Source organism: Ambystoma mexicanum, chromosome 7p, assembly GCF_040938575.1.
Source record: "Ambystoma mexicanum isolate Mex_15411 chromosome 7p, UKY_AmexF1_1, whole genome shotgun sequence".
NCBI lineage: Eukaryota > Metazoa > Chordata > Amphibia > Caudata > Ambystomatidae > Ambystoma > Ambystoma mexicanum.
In genome coordinates this window covers 890,829,670-890,845,899 of record NC_090939.1, presented here as the reverse complement: position 1 = coordinate 890,845,899, position 16,230 = coordinate 890,829,670, and the positions used below count along the sequence as shown (strand labels likewise).

Genomic DNA, 16,230 nt, shown 5'->3' with positions numbered 1-16,230 from the left:
AGTGACAGGCCTTTCCAAGAGAGATCAAAATGGACTTCTGGGCTGAGACCAAAGGGATTCTTTCGGGTGAAACTTGGTGCGAGATAACTAACACACAAACACACCTTGTCAGTGGAATGGGTCACTAAACACCAAGCTGATCATTAAATGGCATCAAAAGGTTTGGCCAGCATGCTTGTATATTCCCAGGTGCCACAATGTCAAACCAGACATGTTTATACTTACTTATTAATCAAATTGCTGCCAGGCTCATGGAATGTACAATTATATTTAAAGCTGCTTGTTTTCTCTTAAAGGGATTCCCATCGTTATTCCAAAAAAGACCAATGCGAAAATGACTTCTATCAGACTTATAACACTTTTGTAGAAGATTTGGCAACCAAAAATCAAGTTAACACATTTTTAGTGAAGAACTCGGCTGTGGAATTTTTGAAAGTATCACTCCAGTGCTGCTAAATAGGAATTTAACTTTAACATTCTGCTTGTAATTCCACACCATATTTTTGCACCCCATCATTCTGGATTAATAATATGCGATATGTCAATAGAGAGCTGTATGATGTGAAGAGGTTTCCTTACAGCCAATTAAAAACTTACAAGAGAAATTGCTAGTCATTTGCTGCATGTTCGCATTTCTGGCTGTGCATACTTTTTTGTACTGTGTGGCCTAACAGCTGCAATGATTGATGCCCAGCAGAATGTATACATGTGGTGTGTAAATTCAATTATGCACTCTAGGGCCAACAGGCCCGTCTGGGTACAAACCCACCAACACAAGTTTTTAAAAAACAGCGTTGTCTGGAAGCGAGAATGTGTAGTAGAACCGATTTTCATGGCGCAATTCATTTACTAGTGCTCCTAAAATTAAACTAAAATCTGGGTGATTGAAACCCACACAGCCGCCGGTCTTGCTAAGCGGGAGGTCATTGTTGTACTAACAGCTTGTGATCAATTTGCAATCTGTATTTTCCGCCCCATGTGCAATTCTGAAAATATTTGGTGACCCAGGCACATTCAAACATTCTCCATTTTCAAATGATTGGGGGCCTCATCACGAGTTGCGCTGTAACCCTTAAATATGGCGGTAACGGTATTACCACTGCATTTAAGGGCTGCCTCTATCACGAGCTGGGAGCTAATTGGGCTTTTTTTACCTCCAGCTTTTTTCTTGAGGTAAAAATCCCATTTAGCACCCTGTTTTCGGCAGTATTACCACAGGCTGTATAAGCCTGCAGTGTTAGCGCCGAAAGTGCCCCAAATGGAGCCAATGGAGAATGGTGATTTACCGTTAACGCCCAACCCGTGATCCAGTGGTAATACCACCCGACCAGTTGGGGCTAAGGCTATTAAAGCCGGGCGATATTACAGCCGGGACACAGACCAACTCGTGATGAGGCCCCGGTTCTTTTCAGAGTCAGATATCACTCCGGATACAAATGCTGCAACAGAGTTACTCTTTGCATCATTGTGACACCTAGACCCTATGCGCTAGAACCGACTGTTATAATGGCAGGCTTATCTAGTGGAAACGGCTGTAGAGTTGGTGCATTAAGAATGCCTGTCTTGAATTTGGTGTCCGGTCAAAGGTTCGAATACAAAAGGTTTGAATGCAATAGGGTCGAGTCAATAGGACCGAAAAAAAGGTTAGAATTTTTTTTTTATTATATATATTTTTTTGCCGTTTCCGTATAGGTAAAAAAAGTGTTTTTTTTACCACAAAAACAGGGGTTGGGGGGACCCTTTTGTTTTCGGTCCTTTTGTATTTTGAACCTTTTGATTCGAACCTTTGACCTATAACCCTTGAATTTATCAAAGGCAGCCCTGCATTGGTTTGATCATTCATAGGCAGCCGCTTTCTGAGTAAGAAGCAAAGGGGCTCCGATTTGAAAGAGAATGTGTTGATGAATTTGGTATAATACTCAGTGAGTGAGGCCCATTAAATCAGCAAGAGGGACTTTCTTTAGTGGCATGGGTGCTTTGGAAAAGACATCCAATAGGCCTATTTTGGGTTGAATGTCTGTTGGCAAGATTGAGTATCCCAAGTATTCGATATAAAATTGTTCACATTTGCATTTTTCCGTTCTTAGAATTAGACCGCTGCTTTACATTTTCTTCATGCCTTTGCCAGTGCCTGGAAGTGAAAATCACTGTTGTTGCCATAAACTAGAACGCAGTCCTGAAAAAAGCTACATTAGGTATGTTGCGCACTAAGCTGCAGCAGCAGACAACAGGTAGAATGGAATCCTAGAGTAATTATACAAGTAATTCTATAAGCTTTTAGGGGTGATGAGGGATTCAACTGGGCGTGGTAACATGGACACACAATGACCCATCTTGTTGCCCTCATTCCATTCCTTACCTGTGCAACACCTTTCACTGGCTCAGTGGTTGCTAATGAGGTACCTGAAACAGTCACTCATCGCTTCGCTGCATCTGTGCATTGTGTGCTGTCTGTAACTCCTTTCTTCATTTGTCTTACAGTATTGGCGAAATGTTTCCTGGTTGTGGTGGTGGTAGCGCACTACCCAGACTTGTTCTTTGATTGGTGCTTACTTTGTCTCTTTCATAGAGCCTATGGAGTGTTTAACTGTCTTTGTTAAGTCAATGGTATGGTCTACTGTGGTGGGGTCACGACTCATGCATAACGCTTCTTCGGTTTAGGCATCATAGCATTGTATTATTAACTGGTCCGGAACCAAATGACCTATTACATCTCCAAACTTGCCGGCAGGCGTGTTGCTAGGTCTGGAAAAGACCCGGGGCTACGCTAATGTCGGGAATGTCGGGACTTGGGGCTAGCTAGCCTTTTGGTTGTAGCCGCTGACCTTCTATCCGGGGCTACAACCAAAAGACCCAGGGCTATGCCACCTCAGCCCCCCTCTAGTAACGCCTCTGCTTGCCGGGCTGGCTAGCTCCTTCAGTGCTTTGATGAAATTGTCAATAGATATTGAAGGTGCTTGCAACCTAGTATTAAACTTGACGCGCATGCTGGCATAATGCAGAGAGCCAGACCAGATCAGTCCGTGCACCAGAGTGGAAACCTGGTGAGGGTGCGAGAGCATCAGCCAGCAGGAGGGGCAGGTGGTACTGAAGCAGGCGCAGCTTGTGTTGTAGCAGAGGACCTCAACAGAAGCTTGTCAGCACTGTGGTAATGGAGATTGAGGAATGATAACACTGAGCAGAGGGGACTTGGTAAAATAACTTTTATTAATGGGGGGCGGGGAGCTCTGAGCATTACTGGCACCCATGTACCGGGTGCAACTCACTGTGCCCTTGTTGCTTTCTCGTGCTCCTCTGCGGGTTCCGCTCTCAGTGCGCATGCATCACTATAGAAGGAATGTGCATGCGGGAGGATGCTGTCTGGAGGGGCGGGGGAGGGGAATGCTATACCAAGCGCAAAGCCCACGGGCTAATTCTTCCTAATAGGCTTCTCCGCATACAGAAAAGCCAGAAGAAATCCGTCCTACCTTTTTCATTGAAAGGAGTGTGCCACGCTAGGAGATAGTTGTCGGGCTTCAACTGTAAGCATCCTTCAATAGTTGCAGGGTCGGGCCGCCGCCCTTCAAGTTTCTCAACAGCAACAACATATTGTTTCACCATTTCACGATAAAGGTCTTCCAAACACCAATATTCTGTAAATAAAGGGGAGAAAAATCCTTTATAAGAAAGCGGTGCACAGAAACATATTAAGCTTATGCCATGTGCATTCAAGTGCTGCCATTCGTAAACCTCAGTCTGGTCATTAGATTGTTGTCGGGTTCAAAGCTTCGGACCTCTCCGTTTTCAAGCGAGTACCACCAAACTGGGTAATTCCAACGAGTTTGATTTTTTGTGTGCCGTAAGTAACGCGTTGTTCAGCACTATATAAATATGTAAATTCATGTTTATAGAGTTAAAATGTCAGTTCAAATCCCACAATTGTTAAAAAGAAATCTAATGATAGCAAGCCTCGTGCTCCATTCACGTACAAGTAATTAGACTCCTAAAACTAAAACAGTACTCCAGAAGCTATGCAAAATCAGTTCACTTTCCCTACTACTGCGAGAAGGTGTAGCAGAACATACAGTGCAAAACATTTGAAATTCGGTTAAGGGGTCAGGTTTTCTGGATGAGATATGGGGGCTGATTCATGGAATTATTTTCCCCTGAAAACAAGGATTTGTGCGCCATTCTGCCCGCAAATCCCCATTTGTTAAACTGGGATTTGCGGGCAGAATGGCGCACAAATCCCCGTTTTTCGGCGCAAATAATTGCATGAATCAGCCCCATGGTTGGGACAATTCTTTGATCCAGATTACATTTTCACGTGCTTGCTATGGCATATTAATTAGCAAGGCAAGATGTGTTTTTATTTTATTGTCAACAAGAGTGTTTTAGGAGTCGAATTAAATGTTTGTAGCACGCATTTGCTGGCATGGGCCTTGGGAACAGGGTCCTCAAAAACAGCTCACATCGTTTGTCTTTTTCTGTCCAGTCAACTAAACTCTTTTGGTGCTGTTGCTGAATCTCAAGTCATCAGAGGTTTTGCTGGGCCAAAATACTGGCTTGCGCTTTCTCCTGATATTTTCATGCATTTTATCTTTCGCATATTTGCTTTTTTAATTAGGAAGTTCCACCCTCACAATTCTCACCTTGCTGAACCCCTCTCCTGCCGTTTCATGCTTAACTTTCCTGTGTTCTTGCCATTGTTCGCCATCCCTCTCCTCGGATTTTTCGTCTTTTCCACTGATCTTTCCCTGACCTTTTTACTATAGGCATCGGGGTAGGTTGCCAGGAAACCAATGGATTTGTGAAACAGACTTAAAACGGTTTTGTTGATCTCCACAGAAAATGCTGGATTTTGACTGCGTTCACTGTGGGGGACCAGAAACACTGGACGTCCAGTTTGGCAGCTTTACCTCTGGATTCAAAGAATGATCGTACTCGTACGCCAAGGCATATGCACACACTCTTAAAAAGCAATACATGTTTGTAAAACTGTGGAAGAGGGATGATTTAACTACAATATGTATCTCAGACATAATCCATTTCACTTTTTTATTTTCCTATTTATTGAATTTGTTGGTAGCGCCCAGACCCAGAGGTATCTCGGCGCTAAAGTACAGGGGTAGGAGAACATTAAGTTACAGGTATCATAGCAATAAGGTGGTTACATTGTGTCAGAGGTCAGAATCAGCTAAATAGTAGGTAAGGCAGTACATTACATATATTTGTTGAAGAATAAGGTTTTTACTTTCTTACGGAATGACTGTAAGCAGGTTCGTCTTGAATGTGCTGAGGCAGGGCAATCCAGAGTGTGGGAACGATGGTATTGAAGCAGGAGCCCCCGGCTACTTGTAGTTATTTCACTACAAAAAGTGTTTTTTTCTAACTAACTTTTTTCTAGCTAAATGACTAATAACCATGTCGTTCGGAGTTTATTTTTAAGATACTTATTCAATTAAAGCATTTGTCTCAATTCAAAATAAATAGGGTCATTAGAATGACTAAATTATACAAACATGGCAATTGTTTGGTCCCTTCACACTCCTTTATATTATCACAATATTCCCAAGGGGTATATTCAAAGAAATATTTTTTCATCAATTCAAAAGCCAGGCACAGCTATTTTTCGGTTCTAACACCTTAACAGAGAATAATGACTATATCATTACAGTTCAAAAACATTATTATTTAGCTTTTAAATTAATCCATTCTTTTTTTCAACATTTTTAATCAACCTTTGAGCTGTAACATACACACTGGAAATATAATTTTGCTATGCACGTTTCCACACCAAACTTAATAAAACATTTAAACAACTCTAAACAAAAAAATCACCACATAAACCTATACATTTCCTTACTTCTCAACAAACAAAGAAACAGGAAAAACTGTTTTCATTTTGCTGTACTGGAACATACATTTAAATATAAACAAAGTTTGATTGAGAGAAAAACATTTAATGATAAAACATTTCTTATGAACTAGTAACTAGTATTAGTGTACCTGCAATCATTTCTATGCTTTTCTCTGGGCCATAGGAATCACGTCTTCTGAAAACTATTTGAAAATACTCACATACATCTGAATATTCTAGGTACCTAGTTGTAATAGTTGCAAGTCAACCAGACCCACAGTTATGAAATATACATCATTTATTTTCTACAAGCTTGTGCTAAAAGGCAGGTAGTTTTTGTTAAAGTTCTTGCTGTTCTCATGTAAAGCCACTGTAACACTTGGGCGGGGCACATATTAACTGTTATACTGTCCTATGTCGATAAGTTTATCATTGTATTTGAGTTTTACTGTCCTTAATTTGACTCACACTTGCTTTATTACTTTCACAATAACTTAACCATATTTTCTTTTACCAGTGTATGTACCCTTGTATCCCCCTCTTCATTGTTATGAAACCTATAATCAATCAATATCAGTTACCTTTAGCAGAGGCTTCAGTTATTCTCCTCTATTTTTCCAATCCAGTTATATTCTGACAAACCTATTTTTTTAGAAACGTATCGTCAAAGGGAATGACCATTATACTGGAAGGCCTTTATTAGTTACTGAAATACAGCTGATGTAATCATTATATTATTCTAAAACACTTACTTAACCAATTAAGCTCCAAGTGTATATTATATAAGCTATCTATTCCTTTCAATAAGTACTTCATTGTTCACTTTTGATTTTCCTTATCTTCTTTAGTCTGTAAATTAAATAAGCTTGGCCCTTTTCTCTAGGTTTCTGCCTTAACTGTTTAGTCAGAATAATGTCCTAACCTTTAGAGTCACCCATCAATCAACAACCACCTAATGTCATACCTATGACCCTCTGATGCTTTTCCTCAATACCTCAGTGTTTTTTCAGCACTGAGACAGGTTTTCTCCACACTTTATGATATGGTATGATATGACATTTATAACACGCCTATGCACAAGTGTTTCAAGGCACGATAGATACATATGTATCCAGGTACACATACTGGCTTTACCCGTATGTCATGTTGGCGCAGTTCTAAGACTTATTCAATGTGCAAGTATGTGTGTTAACATATACACGCTGACATAATTAAAAAGACTTCAAAACCATAATATTACCAGACTCACAGATAAAATATGAGAATGTTAACATGCTGGCTGCTGGCTGTCCAGAGTAGTCACTCTTTGAAAGCTATCAATTTCTTTTGTACAAGAGGTGCAGATCATTCATTATTTCAGAGACTTTTTCTTTTCTTGAAAATGTATACGCATCTACTCTATCCATTTATTTTACATGCATACTACTGTCAAGGTCCTAGTAGTGATTTGATCTGTCCAAACAGTCAAAAAATGGACAATTACCGACACACATTTTCCAAATGGTCAAAAGAGGAGAGTTATATACAGTAAACCTCTTATTATTTGAACTCAACACTGGTACAACATTACATCCTTCAAGTCCTAAACGTTAATGTGAAAACACTCCTCCCATTAGTAGCTGATAAATACCAAGCCAATATATATAATTTTTAACAGCTGTGAAAATGACTCCATAGACATGTTATCAGACGTTCAAAGTAACTGAGCCCAATCTACCTTTTCACTGAATTCTAAAAAGTGTAATTAAAAGTGCAGCATCTTTATTTGTTCAAACAGAGATAATGGGGTTAATTCATAGAATTCGGTGCACAAGTGGAGCACGCGGCTGGCGCACAGTGTGCGCGTGCGGCAGTCTGTGCCAGCCACGTGTGCCAAAACCCATTTCAGCGCACAGCGTATTCATGGATTTTAACATCCAAAACCAGCCATGGCACAGAGTGACGCAGTGACCCTGCAGCCGCGCCAGTTATGCCCCCAACCCCGCCCTGTGCGCCAGGAACAGCGCACAAATCCAGTACATGGCGCAAATGCCAGTGGATCAGCATACAGCCCCCCAACCACGAAAACGCGTGGCAAACTCCCCGTGCACACCTCAGAATACACGTACCCCTCTCGTGCTAGCGAAATCACGTGTAAAACTCCCCGCTCACTTCTCAAAATACACGTACCCCTCTCGCGTTAACGAAATCCGGTGTAAAACTCCACCCTGTGGTGTGGGCAGCCAGTGGGGCATGCACTGGGGTGCCTGTGGGGAATGTTGAGGGTGGATGGGCTGCATGCGTGTATTCCTGGGGTGCGCAGTGAGTTTCACACGTGATTTCGCTGGTCGAGCGGGGTACGTGTATTTCTGGGGGTGCGTGGGGAGTTTCACACGCAATTTTGCTGGGCGAGTGAGGTACGTGTACTCCTGTGGGTGCGCGGGGAGTTTCACACGCGATTTCGCTGGGCTAACGTGGTACGTGTATTCTGAGGGGTGCACGGGGAGTTTCACATGCGATTTCGCTGGGTGAGCGGGGTACGTGTATTATGAGTGGCACGCAGTCATGATTGCCAACACCTGGTGTAGGCAGCGTGACTGCGTGGCCTGTGAGACTCCCCCCCCACTATGGCAGTAGTCCGCTGAAATGACCCAGTGGCCAAAAAATGCAGGAAATTGAGCACCTTCTCCAAGGTGCTCAATGCTTGGGAGCACAGGGTGGGGGATGTAAGGTCATCTTCCCACTCCCTGGCCAGGTCTAGGATGATACGAGGTGGAAACCTCTACCTGCCATAGACCTGGTCGTCAGGCATCCCAAAAAGGCTGGTCCAGGGAGAAAAAATGTGGGCCCTGGCTATTCTCCTCCTCCTGCGGTGTCCCACGATCAGTGCTGCGACAAATGGTGCATTCATCGTAGCTGTATATACATGTTTGTTGTTTGCGTGCACTTTTATACTGTGCACGGGGACGCTTACGCCTGCCTTCCTGTGGCGGACGTGTTGATGCCTGTGCGCATTTTTTAGCATGCGCGTGTTTCCCATATTCGATTCCATGAATACGTGTTGTTCACGTGCGTGTGGGCGTTCTGGCTATTTCCCTGCAGTACTTCCCCAGTTACGCCTTCTTTTTCATGTGTTGTTCCCCATTCTGCGTGTTACGCCCCGCGTCCCATCCACTTTTTGGTGTGTGCGCCAACGTTGTGCGCTTTCCCTGTGCGTGTCACACATGGCGTTCGGGATGTTGCAATGACGTGTGCGCCCGTGTGCGCCACGCACGGATTTGGCGCACATCCAGGGGAAAACACGCGCAGGCCCTTCCTTGAATCGCACGCGTGCGCTTGCTTTTTCACGCTTGCGCCAGCTTGCGCTGAGATTTTCGGCGCACATTTGTTCCATGAATCGGCCCCAATATATCTCTACTCGTTCATTCATTTTGAGAGTTTGCAACACCAGCCATTTCAATTCATGATCTGAATAATTAGCCTCTAGAATGTGCCTCACTAGTGGAGCTTAACAATTCTTTGTCCTGGATCATGATTGGTGCACCCTGATCATTTTGATCAACGGCCTTGTCTTTCTTTCTTATATATGGTTTCAAGCATGTGCACATAATACTGTACACATCTTTGCTTCTGAGAGAACCCATATAGTGCAGTGATTCCCTTTCAAACTCCTAATAACAAAACAGTTTTGTCTTAATAGTTACAGGACAAGATATACATGTGCCACAATGACAATACCCACTTAGAGGATTAAGTCCCCAACTGGTTGTAAGGGAAGAGTTTTTCGTTTATTTTGTCTTTAACGAATATATCACATAGATCTTCTCCAGGCTTAAATGCAAATAATGGGAGTCTCCTTATCTGGTGGACGTGAATACCAAATAATGCGCATTTTTTTCGGGATCAGGTTTATTTTATTGTTTTCTATTCCTTGAGAGGTTGGTAACACACAGCACTCAGTTACTCACACGGTTTTGTGTTAGGGTTAATGAGCTGCTGTCTGCTACTCTTCCAGGCTTTCTTTTTCAGCTTGTTTTACAACTCTCCTGGGTCCTTAGGTTATAAGCTTTTATGGAGTTCCCCTGCTTCCATAAATAACTTCACTGGATTCTCAGAAATGGGCCCGATGGATGCCTAGTGCTTTGTGAGTTGGGGTCCTAGCTTCTATATTGGAGAAAAGTATTTCTGTCAGTCTGCTTTATATCTGAAGATGTAATTACCTTGCCGTCTTCATAACTAATATGCAATATAGTTCTAATCGCATAAAATATTGCATACAAAACATCAAATCTATTGTGCACCTTTGAAAGCATATCAGATGTCCTAAGTTTTTTTTGTTTGTTTTTCTAAAGCTTTTATTGGTTACAACTTAAATACCACACATTACAACAAATGAGTACAGTTTCCCAACATCTTCCCCCTCCCCAACTCCCCCTCCCTTCCCCTTAAGCCTCACAATACTACAGCCTTCCTTTACTACCACGCTTCCCTCACTATCCGAGGAGATATCCGCTTCTGGGTTCTCATGAACAGACCCCGAACGCGAGGTAACCAACTGCATCCAAGCTGTTAGTGTGCCTGCTTCCTCTTCACCCCCTCTGTCCCCCGCTTCTCTCCATACCACTGTTTCAGCATCCACCCATTTCAGGAGATCCAGCCACCAAGCATCGGCCTTCGGTCTATTATTTGCCTTCCAGCCCATCGCTATCCTGGGTTTGGCTAGTATATACGCCAGGTCTTTAAGTTTGCTTACTTGTGTGAGTTTGCGTGGTCTAGGGAAACCACCCAAAATGCACGCCCACAGAGAGTCCACATCCAAGTTTATTCCTCTACCTGCTAGGAGGTGTGCTATCTCCTTCCAGTATCTCGCTATTTCTGGGCATGGCCAAAACATATGGGTTCTACGTGATTTCGCCGAAGTATTTTTCAACGTGGGACTTTTCATCGCCACGTTTTTTTTAATTTTTTATTTTATTTATGGGGGATTCCCCCCAGACCCTCCCCTTAATTAAATGATCATACCCCAACCCCAACAAAACACCCACCAAAAAATATTTTTTTAAAAACGAGTTTTGGTTGATGAAAATGTTGGCGATGAAATGTCCCACGTTGAAAAATACTTCGACGAAATGCGTGTATACCAACATATGTACCATCCCCGCATCAACCTCCCCGCATTTCGGACAAGTCTGTGTTCCGGCATTAGTGAATTTAGCAATCCTCTTCTGTGTCATATAAGCCCTGTGGGTAACATATAACTGAATCTGTTGCAGTCTCACGTTTCTTGACACCTTCTTATGGTACATTTGCACTCTGACCCATAGACCGTCTCCTATTGATCCCCCTCCATCCTCCTCTCAGTCCCGCCTCACCTGGGCCACCTCTTTCCCGACTTTAGACATCATCAGTTCGTAGATTCGGGAGACCACATGGCCTCCGTCCAACACGGCCTGAAATGTTTCAATGGTGACGTCCAGCTGCCGGGTCAGTTCTACCTCTGACCACATGCCCTTTATTATTTTAACCAGCCTAACGTACGTAATATATTGTCCACTGTGTAGACCTGTGTCCTCCCTTATGTATTGAATTCTACCCTTTGCCCCTCTTGCCATACATCTCTGATGTTTGTTACTCCTACCAGTACCCAGTGCTCTCTAATTGTCCTCCTCAGTTGTTCATCTATCCCTTTCAATACCACTAGCGGTATCTGTGGGGAGCACGGAAGCGGCCATGCCATTACTTGACAGGCTCTTCACCACATCTTCCTACCAGGTCTAGTAATGTAGGCTTTTTTCCACTCAGAGTTTCTGTCAGCCACATCAGAAAATAAGGTGTACAATCTGCCCTCAACAATTTGGACTCTGGTGTGGAATCATCAGACAACCATCTCGCCACGTATTGAAGTTGGCCAGCTAAGTGATACATCTCAAAATTAGGCAGTCTAATTCCCCTTTGCTCATACGGGTTTTGCAATTTCCACAATGCTATCCTATTTCTAGAATTATGCCAAATTAACCCCCTGCATGCGCTCTGTATCTTGGTGAAGAATCATTTCGGTATCATATACGGGATATTTGCAAAACAGTGTAGTAACCTGGGTAGTACCACCATCTTCAACAATGCCGCTCTCCCCATCATAGTCAAAGGTAACCGGGTCCAAAACACTATAATCCGTTTGATTTTTGCCACTGCCTTCTCCGTATTAAACATGTGTTCATCCTCAACTTTGTGATATATATCCACCCCCAGGTACCTAAAAGTGTCTGTTGTCCTGCGTATCTGTAACAAGTGAATGAAAGGGGGAGGAGAGGGAGGGTGAAGAGAGTTAGAGGGAAAAAATAAGACTTCTGTTTTGTTGGTGTTAAGAGAGAGAAATCGGGAAGACATCCAGTTCTTGATGGCAGTGAGGCAGGAAGAGTGCTGTAGCTGGAGGTCAGTTGAGAAGGAGGAGAAGGAGAGGAAGAGTTCAGTGTCATCGGCATAGAAGTGGTGAGAGATGCCAAACGAGGAGATAACAGGGGCAATGAGGGAAGTGTATAGAGAGAAGAGAAAAGGGCCTAGAACAGAGCCTTGGGGTATGCCATAATCAAGAGGATAGTTCGGAGAGGACCGACCACCCCAGGAGACTGTAAAGGAGTGGGAGGAGAGGTAAGAGGATAACCAGTTTAGCACGGAGCCTTTGAAGCCACAGGAGGAGAGAGTGTGAAGTAGGAAGGGGTGATCAACAGTGTCAAAGGCTGCAGAGAGATCAAGGAGAATAAGGATAGAGGATTGTTTAGCATGACGGGCAGTAAGAAGGGAGTTCAGAATAGAGGTGAGAGCAGTTTCAGTGGAGTGTTTAGGACGAAAGCCTGATTGGGAGGGAGGTAGGATAGAGAAATTAGTGGTGAAGGATGAAAGTTGAGAGTATGCAAGGCGTTCAAGAAGCTTGGAAAGGAAAGGGAGAAGAGAGATAGGTCTGAAATTCGAGGTGAGGCATGGGTCAGCAGAAGGTTTCTTTAGTATGGGGATGACCGTGGCATGTTTAAAGGGAGAGGGAAAGGTAGCGGAGGAGAGGCAAATGTTGAAGAAGGAAGTGAGGTAGGGGACAAGAAGAGGGTACATCTTAGGGATGAGAAGGGAAGGGAGAGGGTCAGTAGGGGCAGATGTGGATGGGCTTTGGATAGGAGGTTGGAGACTTCATTCAGAATTTAAACAATGCTAGATGTACAAAAAGTTTATGTGCTACAGAAAAGTACATGGCACATATCGACTTGTTGTGTGATACCAGTGTAATCTAATTATGTTACACTGCATGTAGTTCTGTTAACATCCACCTAGCGTCAAAGGGAGAGGTAGCCTTGACTCATTTCTCTTTCCTATATAGACCTCTGCTCAGAGTCCATCTTTCTGATGTGATCAGTCCTGTTGGGACTCGGGCCACTGGCTCGCTATATAGCAGCTGGACCCATTGCAAATACACTGATCCAATCCCATATTCCTTCAGTACAGCCATCAGCCACGGCCATTGGACCGAGTCGAAGGCTTTCACTGCATCTAGCGAGACTATTGCCATCTCTTGGGGGCTCCCTTCTGTCCGGTCAATTACATGATGCAGCCTTCTGAGATTGTCGGAGATACACCTGCGCTGGACATATCCCATCTGATCAGGATGTATATGTTTGTTTATTACCGGCCGTAATCTATTCCCCATCACTGCTGTGAGTATCTTGCTGTCCTGGTTGAGCATCGATAGTGGTCTATAAGATCCGCAGTCCGTGCTCAGCTTATCTGGCTTGAGAAGCGGAATAATAATCGCTTCCCTGAGGGTCTCTGGCAATCTACCACTGACTAACGCCTCGTTCAACATGGCTAACATCGGTGGAAGCAAATCTGCCCTATATGTTTTATAAAACTCGCTTGGGAGACCATCCGAACCCGGGGCCTTATTGTTGGGTAGTGTATGGATCACCCGCTCCAACTCCTCTAGTGTGAGTGGAGCCTCTACATTTTCCCTTTCCTCTTCCCCAAGCTTAGGCAAATTAATCTCAGTCAGTGTTTCTAATATGTCTATTTCCTCTGCCCCAATAGTATTTGCATATAACTTCCGGTAGTATTCATAAAAGCTGTTTAGTCACTCCTTGCGTGTCCTTCACCATCCCATCTTCCCCTTGCATTTCCCTGATAGCTTGTCTGGGGGCTTCCCTCCTACACACCCAGGCCAATATCCTGCCCAGTTTGTCACCCTTTGCATGTTGCCTTTCTATATATTTCCTGTAGTTCAAGTTGCTTAATATCTCCCAGTGCTTCTGCATTCTTGCTGTAGGTGTAATATGACCTTAGCTTCCTCTGGGGAACTTGCACGCTTTTGCATTTCAGCTTCTATCTTCTTTTCTGTGTCTTGTAACTCCCGCACTATGCCCCCTTGCAATCCTTTCGATTTAGAAATTGCTTCCCCCCTCACCACCACCTTGAAAGCTTCCAACAATGTGACAGCTGATCCCACGCTCCCTGTGTTATGCTCAAAATATTCCTTTATTACCACCCTTAGATCCTCCCTGAATACTGTGTCTTTCAGTGCCTCGGCTCTGAGTCTCCATCTCATGATTCTCGACCTAGGCTGTAAAATCTGCCATGTTACAATCAGCGGTGTATGGTCCGAGAGGACCGCAGCCTTATATTCCGCACTCTTCATACTTCCTGCTATTTCGCTGGCAGCAAATATATAGTCCAACCGGGTGTGTAGGTTGTGTGGGGCTGAGTAGTGCGAGTACTCTCTGTGTTGTGGATGAAGCATCCTCCACACATCCATTAACCAGAAATCATTTAAAAGGGCCCCCAGGGCCTTCGCCACTGGGGTAGGCCTAACAACTTTCTTGTCTGATCTGTCAAGCTTGGGGTCCAGTGTAAAATTAAAGTCTCCCCCAAGTATAACTGCTCCTTCCATATATGGGCTGATCTTTGCATATAGGATCCTGAAGTATATCGTGGTATCATTATTCGGGGCATATACATTGATAATGTTTACTTCTTTATTTTCCACTAGTCCTTTCAGCAATACCATTCTACCATCCACCTCTGCATTATGTTGTAATAGTTCAAACGGGACATGTGGTGCTATCCACGTGATAACCCCTCTGGCATACATTGAATATGTTGCACCTAATGTCATCCCTTTCCATTTCCTCCTCACCATGTCCAGTTTATCCCTGGTTAGATGGGTTTCTTGTAACAATGCAATGTCTATTTTCTGTCTCCTCAGGTACATCATAACTTTATTCCTTTTGATATAACTGTTTAGCCCTCTTACATTCTAAGTCACTATTTTAAGATCCCCCATATCAACCATTCCCTACTCCTCCCGACTACACACCGCCCTCCTTTTCTTAAGAACTGGCATCTGATTGTAGGCTCTTCCTGTCCCAACACCCCAAACTCCACACTCTCTCCTCCCTTCACCCCCAACTACCCCAACACACTTCACTCCCCTCCCCCCAAACTGTTGCCCAGCTCCATCCCTGGATCTCAGGCTACCCCACATCTAGCTCTTTCCCCCGGCCTACCCAATACTCAGAGCTCTGCAGGGGGGATACCGACCTAGCAGTATCTCAACTAAACTACCTACTGGGGTTGCTAGCGCATTCCTCCTTCAACTCCCTCTTAACCTTCTGGATAACTTAGGCTGTTACTATTTATAATTCACTCTTAAGCTCCCTTCATTACACATTATAATCCAGTCCATAGTCCATGTATCAAGAACAATCACCCACCCCCCTACTTAAGTCATATTACTTCTCTGCGGAATCTTCATTCACTTCTCCAATCCGTCACCCGTCTGATCCGCTGCTCCTGCTGGGCAATTCCGCACATCTAGCCAAGTTGCCACTTCCTCAGGGGTTTTGAAGAAAAGGGCTTTACTGTTGTGTATCACCTTCAGCTTTGCTGGGTAGAGCAGCATGTATTTGTAGCCACCATCACGCAGCCTCCTGTTGATCGACACAAAGCTCAAACGCTGTCGTTGCACCAAGAAGGTGTAGTGTGGGTATGCTGTGATCATCGCTGCTCCTCTGTTCATGGTCCCCCCTTTACGAAAGTGCTCCAAGATCTTTTCCCTATCTTTATAGTTTAATATTTTTGCAATCAGTGGTCTGGGAGGGGCCCCCGGATGCAGACCCCTAGTCTGAGTCCTGTGCGCTCTTTCCACTGTAAATCCTTGGGTGAGTAGTCCTCCGCCTATCTCTTGCAGCAGCATAGTCTTCACATAGTCAGTTGGGTCTGAGCCTTCCTCTCCTTCCGGGAGAACCACAGAGCGAACGTTATTTCTTTGAGCCCGCCCTTCTGCTTCTTCAGCCCTATTTTCTAAGTTGCGCACTTGTTGTTGTAGGACAGCAACCTCCTCGGCATTCGCGGTGCAGTTGTTCATGTTCGTTTTC

General features: G+C 44.0%; 1 protein-coding gene across 1 annotated transcript in view; it reads right to left on the bottom strand.

Annotated features, from left to right (window-relative positions):
* The window catches only part of ADPRHL1 (ADP-ribosylhydrolase like 1), a 452,191-nt gene that overhangs the window by 363,326 nt on the left and 72,635 nt on the right, over positions 1-16,230 (bottom strand). The window contains exon 2 of the mRNA XM_069637148.1: positions 3,468-3,632. Within this exon, the coding sequence (XP_069493249.1) occupies positions 3,468-3,632 (165 nt within the window). The remainder of the gene's footprint in view (positions 1-3,467; positions 3,633-16,230) is intronic.